This window comes from Corythoichthys intestinalis, chromosome 8, assembly GCF_030265065.1.
Source record: "Corythoichthys intestinalis isolate RoL2023-P3 chromosome 8, ASM3026506v1, whole genome shotgun sequence".
Taxonomy (NCBI): domain Eukaryota; kingdom Metazoa; phylum Chordata; class Actinopteri; order Syngnathiformes; family Syngnathidae; genus Corythoichthys; species Corythoichthys intestinalis.
The window spans coordinates 2,679,417-2,692,169 of NC_080402.1; the positions used below are offsets into that span (position 1 = coordinate 2,679,417).

The window sequence follows — 12,753 nt, forward strand, 5'->3', positions numbered from 1 at the left end:
TGGGTAGCCCCTGTATGTGAAAACAATTTCCCCGGTCGCCTGACACGGACATTACGCGGACATTTAACGGGTTGCGTCTAAGTATTATGTCCGGCACTTTCCCGGGACGCGGCATGTGTGAAAGCACGCGTTTAATTCCCAGGTCACAGCACGAAAGCTGATGATGTAAATATCATGGCGGGCCGATCGTTATTTCCTCTTTCTTTGCAGAAGGACGAAAAGCAGTAAACAAACATCACAATTATCAACATGGCAAATTGAAAATGGCAAAATTAAACTGAAAACATGACAAATTTAAATTGCTACTGGATCGTAGCGCCGAGGAAGAGAGAGTCCATCGACCATCTTTTGAAATTTTTTTGCTGATGTTAGGGTCCGCTACTGCGGAAACAAGGTTGTACGTCAAAGCAGAAAACAATGGAGGGATGGATCCAAGGGTTTATTAAAAACAAACAAAAATGCACACGATCGCAGAAAACCGGGAAGAACACAATAAATCTGACAGTAGGTCGACGGTGATCAATAATACTGACCTAAGCGGTAGGCAGTGCTTAATTTGTAACTCAGAAGGTGCCGGAACGCAAAGTACATATGACAGCGCAGGGATGACGAGACGGGCACAGGTCCCAGAACATACACAGAAAATGGTGCTGAAAACAACACTCAAATGCCCATTTACCATGCTGTGGGACTTAGAAACCTCAATTTCAGAGAATATCCATTGTTTAAATGTTATGACAACAATTTGTAATTATTGAGGCTATAATCAGGTGGGATTTACAGTAACGTACAGTCTAACTTGTAAAACAAAAAACAAATAAATCTGAGATTACAATAAATAGGGCTGTCAAACGATTACAATTTTTTAATCGGGTTAACCACAGCTTAAAACTTCATTAATCGTAATTAATTGCAATTCAAACCATCTCTAAAATATGCCATATTTTTCTGTAAATTATTGTTAGAATGGAAAGACACAAGATGGACATAAACATTCAACATACCGTACATAAGTACTGTATTTGTTTATTATAACAATAAATCCACAAGATGGCATTAACATTATTAACATTCTTTCTGTTAAAGGGATCCACGGATAGAAAAACTTGTAGTTCTTAAAAGATAAATTTAAGTACAAGTTATAGTAATTTTATATTAAAACCCCTCTTAATGTTTTTGTTTTAATAAAAATTTCAATAAAAAAAAACAACAACAAAAAAACTAATAGCTCGCAATTGTTGCCGTCGCATGGGCTCCCTGCCGTTCTTCCACAATGTCTTTAACTACGTAAGGTAGTGATTGAAATACACCACAAGGTGTCAATGGTGAGTTTTAAATGAATTAGAGATCTAGCCTAGGCAAAATCTAAGTAAGTTTTATGTGTATTTTGCATAGCTATTTTGATTGGGAATGCCAGTTCTCTTTGCATTGAGCGCTTTTCTTTTTGTGATCATTATTTTTTGAGAGATAGGAATATTATTTTTGTTGTGCTTTCACTAAATGATATTGTAGCGACCTAACTGTTCCCCCCAAATGCATGATGGGAAGTTGGGCAACCATGACTGTCAGTGGTGGCTGCAAATGGTATACAGTATGTTCTGCGTTGTGTTCAACTAAGCGTGTTCCCTACGTTTTTTTTTTTTTAATGTCAGGGGCGTGATTTGTTGGTCCAGCATTTCAGTCCATCAATAAATCTCTGATTCTTTCAAATGAAGTTAAATTTTTATAAACAACACGCAATTCTTGGGATTTGTTCTGTAAATGAATTTTTGCATGTTATGATTTTATTTTATACTGTAATGTCCGTAACTATGTACGGTCCCTTTAAGAGACGCTGGGACTGGAGAGCTGTGAGGTAGTAGGAAGGAAGCGAGGGGGAGACGGGCGAGAAGCAAAAGTTAGCGTTCGAATGTGGTTTTGTCCACTGTTATTTTGTTAGTTTTCTTATTGTTGCCACAATTAAGTGGAGAAAGCCATCAACGACTCCTCTCTTTCCCCCTATTTGGGACTATTAAGATGCATTTTAAAAAAAATGTTTTTATATTATTTTTATTTTCTATACACGAGAGGTGCAGATCTGCCCAAATAACTCTCGGAACACAGGGAGTCCAGGGAGGGGTGATTGCCTTCACCGATCGGCCAGCCCCTGGCAACAAGCAAGTTTCGGCTCGTTGAAAGAATTTAAAAAATTTTTTTTGCCATTGTTTTTTTTTTTGTTATCACCAAATACCGCAAACATGGAGTCAAAATGGAAAAATAGCTGATGTTGTGTGAGTTTTAAGAGACAGCGAGAACCAAAAGTGGTTTTTGCCATGAGGCAAGATGGATTTTGCCTTGTGCCATTTTTTTGCCAAGTGGTAAAATGGATTTTGCCATGTGCCATTTTTTTGTTTTTTTTTTTGTCTTTTTTGCCATGTGGCATTTTTTTCGCCATGAGGCAAAATGGTTTTTGAGATGTGGCATTTTTTTGTGTATGTGGCAAAATAGATTTTGATTTGTGGCATTTTTGGGGGTGGTTATATGACACTGTTGGGGGGTATATGGCTGTTTTGCAGGCCATGCACGTCCAAATTTTCCATTCATTTTAAATGTCAGAAAAACATCTTTGGCTGGGATTTTTGGCCATCCACTTACCATTACAGCTCATTGACATTCAACGGACGCCCAAGTCAGGCAATGCCATTGACGGCTATGCACGTCCAAATTTCCCATTCATTTTAAATGGCAGAAAAACAAGTGTGGCTGTAATATTTGACCATACACTTTACATTAAAGCGCATTGACATTCAATGGGTGCGGACACCCAAGTCAGGCCATGCCATTGACAGCAATGCACGTTCAAATTTTCCATTCATTGTAAATGGCGGAAAAACGTGTGGCTGTGATTTTTGACCATAAATGGAAAATTTGGATGTGTGTTGCTGTCAACTGCATGGACTTGCATGGCCTGCAAAACTGCCATATACCCCCCCCAAAAAATGCCATTTTGCCACATGGCAAAAAAAATGCCCCGTAGCAAAATCCATTTTGCCACATGGCAAACACCACTTTTGGTTCTGCTGTAAATTTTTGCAACATTCTGAATTTGGAGCAATGTGAATCAGTCTAAGCGCGTGGGCTGTTCGGCGTGCCAAAAAGTGAACGCATCCAAAATGTGATTATTATGTGCGGGGAGCTGCTTCAGCAATTGCCTAGTCCAATTGGATTGGACGTCTATCGCCGTCAATGGCGGCGAAATAGTTCAATGTCAATTTAGGCATCGAGGGATTAACAATGTCCTTAAGAGCCCAATAAAAGGTCCCGTCAAAACACGACTCATTTGTATGAAGTGAAGTGGAATATGTACTGAAGTTGCTTGGAGGGGCACGTCGTGTTTTTCTTTAGGAGTAGTTTAGTCGTTAACTCTTTCACATGAGGTTTTTCATGCATACTTCTTCAACTCCCGGGAGAGGAAGTGAGGGAAAAGGGGGAGAGAGAAGGAGAAAAAAAGAAAGCCAGGCGAGCTTCAGACAGGCCCGCGTAACCTTGTTGCTTTATTATTCTTTTGACGCTCGCGTGGAAAGGTGTTGAAACGTCGGAACAGAACACGAGAGTCGCCCCCGCCCCCTTCTCGTCCGAATCGTCGTCCCAGTGCGGTCCGGTTTGTTTGGACTGACACCTCTAAAGCAAAATGCCGGTCAAAGAGAGGAGAAATTTGTATATTTATGAATGATTAATGCACACGGAGGCCGTTAATTCTCACGGCCTTTGCTGAATAAAGCAGTACCTTAGCTAAAGCTTTATCACGAGTTGCCGTTTCCATTTAGTCAGTTGTTTCAACTCTTATGTTTTGTTTTCAGGAATGGCAAAACTCAATTCAGAAGAACGCTGGGCTGGCCTTTATCGAGCTAGTCAACGAAGGCAGGTAAGCAGCCAGCCAACCAACCCACCCACCCACCAATTTTTAAACTGAATGTATGAATGTGGTGTGTATACAATGTTACCTCTACTGAGGAAATTAATTGGTTCTGGAAATGAGTAGAGACGCGTTTCTCATGTAAATGCCCTAATCCGTTGGAAGACAAGGGATGAATGAAGAGGGCACTGGGATGCATACATACACATGCAGTCGAGGTCCCTCTTAGCCAATTGGATGGCAGGAATTTGCCAGGCAATAGCCAATAGCAGAGCAGCTATAAGTATGTTTCGTTCAGTAAACTGCCCATACTGTATTTTTGCCTGTCGTATCCTGACATTTCTTTGGTAACAATAGGCGTATCGTAACCTGAAAATTCCATTTGTCGAGGCGTTCTTAAGTACAGTAGAGGTATCACTGTACTGTATGTGAATACAAAGCCCGTCCGTCCGTCCGTCCGTCCGTCCATCCATCCGTCAGACTATCCGTCCGTCCATCCATCCGTCAGACTATCCGTCCGTCCATCCATCCGTCAGACTATCCGTCCGTCCATCCATCCGTCCGTCAGACTATACATCCGTCCGTCCATCCGTCCGTCAGACTATACATCCATCCGTCCGTCCATCCGTCCGTCAGACTATACATCCGTCCGTCCATCCGTCCGTCAGACTATACATCCGTCCGTCCATCCGTCCGTCAGACTATACATCCATCCGTCCGTCCATCCGTCCGTCAGACTATACATCCATCCGTCCGTCCATCCGTCCGTCAGACTATACATCCATCCGTCCGTCAGACTATACATCCGTCCGTCCATCCATCCGTCAGACTATCCGTCCATCCGTCCGTCCATCCATCCGTCAGACTATCCGTCCATCCGTCCGTCCATCCATCCGTCAGACTATCCGTCCATCCGTCCGTCCATCCATCCATCAGACTATCCATCCATCCGTCCATCCATCCGTCAGACTATACATCCATCCGTCCATCCATCCGTCAGACTATCCATCCATCCATCCGTCAGACTATCCATCCATCCATCCGTCAGACTATCCATCCATCCATCCATCCATCCGTCAGACTATCCATCCATCCATCCATCCATCCATCCATCCATCCATCCATCCGACAGACTATCCATCCATCCATCCGACAGACTATCCATCCATCCATCCATCCGACAGACTATCCATCCATCCATCCATCCGTCAGACTATCCATCCATCCATCCATCCATCAGACTATCCATCCATCCATCCATCCGTCAGACTATCCATCCATCCATCCATCCATCCGTCAGACTATACATCCATCCATCCATCCATCCGTCAGACTATACATCCATCCATCCGTCAGACTATACATCCATCCATCCGTCAGACTATACATCCATCCATCCGTCAGACTATACATCCATCCATCCATCCGTCAGACTATACCTCCATCCGTCCGTCCGTCCGTCAGACTATCCATCTTTCTGTCCATAAATAAATCTGCTTTCTATTTATCCATCAATTCGTCCGTCCGTCCGTCCGTCCGTCCGTCAGACTATCCGTCCGTCCATCCGTCAGACTATCCATATATCAATCCATCTACTTTCTATTTATCCGTCCGTCTGTCCATATATACCGCCATCTTTCTGTCAATCCATACATCATTCTGTCACTCATCCATCCACCATTCCATCATTCTGTCCATAAATAAATCTACTTTCTATTTATCCGTCCATCCGTCCGTCGGACTATCCATCCATCTTTATATATCAGATGTCAGGTTGTGGGGGCAGCAGCTTTAGCAGAGAAGCCCAGATATCCCTCTTCCCAGCCACTTCATCCAGCTCTTCTTGGTGGATCCCAAGGCATTCCCAGGCCAGCCGGGAGACTCCAAGACGGGAGTGTCCAAGACATGCGACTGCAAATCTGATGACACGACTACAAAGTCTGTCAAACTGCGGCCTAGGGTCTCCTGGTGCCAAGTACACATGTCGATTCCTGAATATGATGTTCATTATTGAAGTCCAACAATAGAACGCCGCTCGGGTTCTGATCAGAGGGGGGCGTTCTTCCCAATCACGCCCCTCCGGATCTCTGTCATTGCCCACGTGAGCATTGTAGTCCCCCAGCAGAACAAGGAAGTCTCTGGAAGGAGCACTCTCCACCAACCCCCTCCAAGGACCCCAAAAAGGGTGGATACTCTGAGTTTTTGTTCAGTGCATAAGCACAAACAACAGTTAGGGATTGCGGAGGGATATTACCCTCTCATTTACCTGGTTGAGCCTTAATTTACAGGCGGCGAGTTGAGGGGCAATGAGTATGCCCACGTCTGCTCGTCGCCTCTCACCGTGGGCAACTTCAGAGTGGAAGACTGTCCAACTCTCGAGAGGAGTGGTAGCAGATGTGCAAATAGGTGAGCCCGACTACTTTGGGAAAACTGGTCTTGAAAGTCCTTAAAAAGTGCTTTCATTTGGCCATGAAAGAAGTGTACCGACCCTGAAATTTCTTGGTTGAAAATCCAAAGGAGTGCGTGTAAATGTGTTGCCTATGCACGCATCCCTGCGGTTATTGATAGCAGGGTCAGGGCCAAAAAGGCTGCCGAGGCCCCAGCGCCTCCGCTCCCCTGCTGCCCTGCGTTGAAACAGCGGGCTTGGGTTACACTCAGAACCCACGGCACTACACCCCCGCCCCCTCCACTTAAAGCGCCATGCAGTCCCTCCTCTCTGGCCCTTCCACTGTTATTGTTCCACTTTGCAAACCGCTGACCTTTCGGGGCCACGCGTTGGAGTTTTTTCCCTCTCTTTCCGACAACACGCGTGTTTGATTATCACAGATAAGCGCCGGACGCTGGCTGCCCCTCCTGTCAGATGCATATCATTAACAATCAATTAGCACCTGCACCCCGGGACGCTGAGTCCCGAGATCAGATGAAAATGGGATTTTCTGCCATTTTACACGCTTATTTCCCTCACCGATTTACGTTTTTTAGACAACTCTGTCCAGATTTTCTCCTTACAGGATAACCGCTGATATTTCAAGTATGCAAATTTTTGTTTTCTTTTTTTTTTAAATCTAGGCTCCTGAGTCACACCATGAAGGACCACCTGGTCCGCGTGGCTAACGAAGCCGAGTTCATCCTTAGCCGGCAGAGGGCGGAAGACATACACAAGCATGCGGAATTCGAGGTAGGAAGCAACACCTGGGGAAAAAAAATTGGAAAACAAACATTTTGTACCTTTGCATGCTATGCAAAAGCTAACATCTGTAATATTCCTTTGTGTTTTTTAAATGGCATTTGACCCATCAACACCATTCATACACCAAAACAACCGGAAATCTCATGTGACACGAGCTCTTTCGTTTGACACCTTAAAAATCACCGTTTGCCAAAAAATGCGGGTTTTTTGAGTGAACCCCCCCCCCCCCACCAAAAACGGTACTTATCCTACACCTTTTTTGTCCAAATATCATTTTTTTAATAGCTCCAATAACTCAGGATGCTAAGGGGCACAAAAGGTCTATACAGTTTTTGCTAAAAACATACGCTACAGACAAAATTTGCCCCACTCATTTCTAATGGCCAAAGTTTCCCCTTTATTTCCAATGGTCCTATTCGCCCACCATTCATTTCAATAGCACAAAAACGTTTCCATTGATTCCTATTGTTTTCCAACCCAAGTGACTCAATATCAACAGGAAGTTACCCCTAAATGCCCCAAAAACAACAGGAAGTGACCAGACACAAGCAGGAAGTGACCCCGAAATGCCCACAAATCAACAAGAAGTGATGTGAAGTGCCCCAAAGTTAACAGGAAGTGACCCTGGAATGCCTCAAAATCAATACCAAGTGACCCAATATGTCCAGGAAGTGAACCCAAAATGCCCCCAAATCAACAGGAAGTGACCCGAAAACACCCCCTCTCAACAATGAACTGACCCAATATGAACATAAGTGAACTCGAAATGTCCCAAAATTAACAGGAAATGACACAATATGAACAGGAAGCGACCCTGAAGGGCCACCAAATCAACAGGAAGTGAACCTAAAATGCCCCAAAATCAATAGGAAGTTACTCCAAAGTCCCCCCCCCCCCCCACATCAACAGGAATTGATCCAAAATGAACAGGAAGTGAACCCGAAATGCCCCAAAATCAACAAGTAAAAATCAAAAGGAAATGATCCAATATGAACAGGAAGTGACCCTGGAATACCTCAAAATCAGCAGGACATGTACAGGAACTTAGCACGAAATCCCTCCAAATCAATAGGAAGTGACCCTTCGAAATCCCCCCATATCAACAACAAATCCCCCAAAATCAACAGGAAATGATCCAATATGAATATCAATCAATCAAATTCAATCAATCAAATTTATTTATAAAGCCCCTTACAAAACCCGAAAGGTCCCCAAAGTGCTTTACAACAAAGACAAACACGGCTCATGGTAAATAAAAGGCAGGAAAGTGCAGTATTATACTGACCATGAATTGCCCAAAAATCAACAGGAAGTGACCCAATATGAACAGGAAGTGACCCTGGAATGCCTCCAAAACAACAGGAAGTGACTCTTCGAAACCCGCCCCATATCAACAAGAAATGCCCCAAAATCTACAGGAATTGACCCAATATGAACTGGAAGTGACCATGAATTGCCCCAAAATCAATGAGAGGTAACTCTAAAATCCCTCAAAATCAACGGGAAGTGACCCCAAACCCCCCGCTCCCCCATACCAACACGAATTGACCCAATATGAACTGGAGGTGAACTCAAAATGCCCCAAAATTAACAGGAAGTCACCCCAAATTGCCCCAAAATCAACAGGAAGTGATTCAATATGAACAGGAAGTGACCTTGAGGTGCTCCAAACTCAATGGGAAGTGACCCTAAAATGTTTCAAAATCAATAAGAAGTGACCCCAAAACACTCACCCCCAATACTAAAAGGAATTGACCCAATATGAATAGGAAGTGAATCCCAAATGCCTGAAAATCAACAGGAAGTGACCCCGAACTGCCCAGTAACAACAGTAATTGACCCAATATGAACCGGAAGTGAACCCGAAATATCCCCCAAATAACAGGAAATTACCCCAAGTTGCCCCAACATCAACAGGAATTGACACAGTATGAACAGGAAGTGACCCTGAAGTGCCCCCAAATCAACAGGAGGTGACCCAATATACAGTTGTTGTCAAAAGTTTACATACACTTGTGAAGAACATAATGTCATGGCCCTCTTGAGTTTCCAGTTATTTCTACAACTCTGATTTTTCTCCGATAGAGTGATTGGAACAGATACTTCTTTGTCACAAAAAACATAAATGAAATTTGGTTCTTTTATGACTTTATTATGGGTTAACAGAAAAAGTGATCAAATCTGCTGGGTCAAAAATATACATACATGGATCTGAAGTAGCCAATCATTGACTTGAACAAGTCAGGATAGTCACTTGGAGCCATTTCAAAGCAGCTGGAGGTCCCAAGAGCAACAGTGCAAACAATTGTTTGTAAGTATAAAGTGCATGGCACTGTTTTGTCACTGCCACGATCAGGAAGAAAACGCAAGCTATCACCTGCTGCTGAGAGAAAATTGGTCAGGAGGGTGAAGATTCAACCGAGAATCACCAAAAAGCAGATCTGCCAAGAATTAGAAGCTGCTGGAACACAGGTGTCAAGCGTGTATTGCATCTCCATGGACTGAGAGGCTGCCGTGCAAGAAGGAAGCCCTTGCTCCAAAAGCGGCACCTTAAGGCTCGACTGAAGTTTGTTGCTGATCACATGGACAAAGATAAGACCTTCTGGAGGAAAGTTCTGTGGTCAGACGAAACAAAAATCCAGCTGTTTGGCCACAATGCCCAGCAATATGTTTGGAGGAGAAAAGGTGAGGCCTTTAACCCCAAGGACACCATGCCTACTGTCAAGAACGGTATTATGCTGTGGGGCTGTTTTGCTGCCAATGGAACTGGTGCTTTATAGAGAGTAAATGGGATAATGAAGAAGGAGGATTACCTTCAAATTCTTCAAGATAACCTAACGTCATCAGCCCGAAGATTGGGTCTTGGGCGAAGATGGGTGTTCCAACAGGACAATGACCCCAAACACACATCAAAAGTGGTAATGGAATGGCTAAATCAGGCTAGAATTAAGGTTTTCGAATGGCCTTGACTTAAACCCCATTGAGAACTTGTGAACAATGCTGAAGAAACAAGTCCATGTCAGAAAGCCATCAAATTTAACTGAACTGCACCAATTCTGTCAAGAGGAGTGGTCAAAGATTCCACCAGAAGCTTGTGGATGGCTACCAAAAGCGCCTAATTGAAGTGAAAATGGCCAAGGGACATGTTACCAAATATTTGCGCTGCTGTTTGTATAGTTTTGACCCAGCAGATTTGATCACTTTTTTCTGTTCACCCAAAATAAAGTCATAAAAGAACCAAATTTCATGAATGTTTTTTGTGACAAAGAAGTATCTGTTGCAGTCACTCTATCAGAGAAAAATCAGAGTTGTAGAAATAACTGGAAAGTCAAGAGAGCCATGACATTATGTTCTTCACAAGTGTATGTAAACTTTTGATGACAACTGTAACAGGAAGTGACCTTGAAGTGCCCCCAAATCAACAAGAAGTGACCTTGAAATGCCTGAAAATCAAGGAATAGTCATTAGTCGTTTGTGCTACATTTTTGCTAGTTGTTTAGACACCCCTCTGTTATTGAGAAAGTTGGTATGCTCCATTAGCCTCAATGGAGGGGCTGCAATTGACGTCATCACTTGAAATTAACATGTCAAAATCTATAAAAGAGTAGCAGCACAAACTAAACTTTTTCTAGCACAAACCAGCACAAACGTTTGACACCATTTTTAGCTGTTTTCAATCAAAATGGGCGGCTTCTTCACCTCAAATTAACCTATAAAAGAATTATAAATCTCTAAAAAATGATAGTAACACAAACGAAACTTTCATGCTAAAATTCAGGTTACATGTTCATTCTTTCAGTTCTTTTGCTTAGCCCAGCCAATAAGTTCAATGACGACTAAGTCATCTTTAATCTTGGCTCAAAATCAACCAAAACACCCAAGGAAGCTATGACCCCGCCGTCCTTTCGAGCAGTTGAAAGAACCGCGTGCTAGCTGTCTCGACGTGAAAACCAAGAACGACTCGGCATCTCTGAGGAGCTGACTTCGCACGTTGCCTGTCGAGCGGCGTCCGCCCCGAAAACGCCGTCGGTAAACCGGACACCGAGCCGTGTTGCTAAGCAAACACGGTGCTAATGTAGCATAAGCGTCACACCCCCTCTTCTTTGCACAAACGTCCCCATTCAGCCTTTTCGGGTCCCCGCCCTGCGCTTTCTAGAGCTCCTCGCAATCATTTCCTGTCCGTTATACTCCCGTCGGGGGCGTATTTCGGCCCGTGACAGGAATATGGCGTCCTCTCCTTCTTTCGGACCGACATTAAAAGCCGCAGACAGACCTGAGAGCTTCTACCCTGAAGGGTTGACTACATGTCGGCACCTCCGCATCGACCCAGTTTCACTGTAAAATTTGAAGGATGTTTCGAGGTTCAACCTCACTTTCTCATACCATTTGATGTTTTTGTTCAGTTTTAGTCCACAGGAGTTATTAAATGCATATCTTCAAGGGTTGAAAACATCCCGGTTTGAGGTTTCAAAAGCTGTATTTTACTGGCCTATAAAACTGGAGTGTGAACGAAAGGGCAAAGCGCTTAGAAAAATAGGGTTTTTCCTTAAATAGACGCCAATGCACTAAAGGTTGATGAATGCATAGACATCCATTTTCTTTAGCGCTTGATTGTGTTTAGCATACTTTTAGGGCTGCAGCTATAGATTATTCATGTAATTGATTAATCTATCAGTTAGTTTGAACAACACCGTATAACACATATTTTTCTTCCCAGGTTGTAAGTGGTATTTCCCAGTTTGTTTCGTCGGATTTACATATAAAAACACTTTTGTTTCCCAAAAGATTTGGGTTTGTGGTCACAACTTTCTATTTTCCACTTTCTTTACTGTTGTACTAAAGCAGTGAACAGGAATGGGTTATGGGTAAAATGAGAAAAAGAGGAGAGAGATAGAAGAGAAACACAAACAACAACAAGAAATACATTGAACGGCTACACTAACTATGAATATGTTGGTGCTATTGTTAGCTAGTTGTATTTTAGGTTGAAACCATAAGGGGGGCCTGATGACCAAGGGGAAAAGGGTGGGAGGGGTCAGAAGGATAAGCAATGGGAGGTGTAGAACCCAGTATTTATGTGATACCCTTGTGAGTGTGTATATGTCTTATTCTATGCTGCCTGATTGCTAATTCTGACCCCGAAAGTTCCTCTACATATGTGTGTAATTGCATGTAGTCATGCGCGAATCCCGCCAGACATGTGATAGTCCTGCAAATGAGTGGAAATGCCATGCGGGGGTTGGTGGGTTGTAGTTGGGGGGGGGGCAGCGCAGCCCATCCCTCCTCCTGCAGCCCCAGCAAAGGGGCCACTGTCAATCCCCCGGGATCCAGGGTCGTCCCCTGGATCATCTGCGCCCTCATCAACTGGCCTTAAAGGAGGGGATGGAGGAGCACGTCACCACCACCCATCCAACCCGGCCCACGAGCCACCGCCGCAGCCCCCCAATCGACATGGCACACCGCGGGATCCCCACGGCCCACTAAGCCCGGGGCAGGACAGGATCCCCATCAGGCTTCAGCTGGGACCGTGTGCTTTGGTCAGATGAGACCAGGATTGAGCTTTTTGGCAACAAACACTCTAAGTGGGTCTGGCGTGCCACGAAAGATGCACATGCTGAAAAGCACCTCATACCCACTGTGAAGTATGGGGGTGGGTCAGTGATGCTGT

The 12,753-nt window shown here is 44.0% G+C and overlaps 1 protein-coding gene across 7 annotated transcripts in view; it reads left to right on the top strand.

The window, feature by feature from the left end:
• lrba (LPS-responsive vesicle trafficking, beach and anchor containing) overlaps positions 1-12,753 on the top strand; it is a 442,809-nt gene that overhangs the window by 166,080 nt on the left and 263,976 nt on the right. For all 7 annotated transcript variants that reach the window (XM_057842680.1, XM_057842682.1, XM_057842684.1 and 4 more), the window contains exons 34-35: positions 3,840-3,904; positions 6,965-7,073. In XM_057842680.1, the coding sequence (XP_057698663.1) occupies positions 3,840-3,904; positions 6,965-7,073 (174 nt within the window). The remainder of the gene's footprint in view (positions 1-3,839; positions 3,905-6,964; positions 7,074-12,753) is intronic.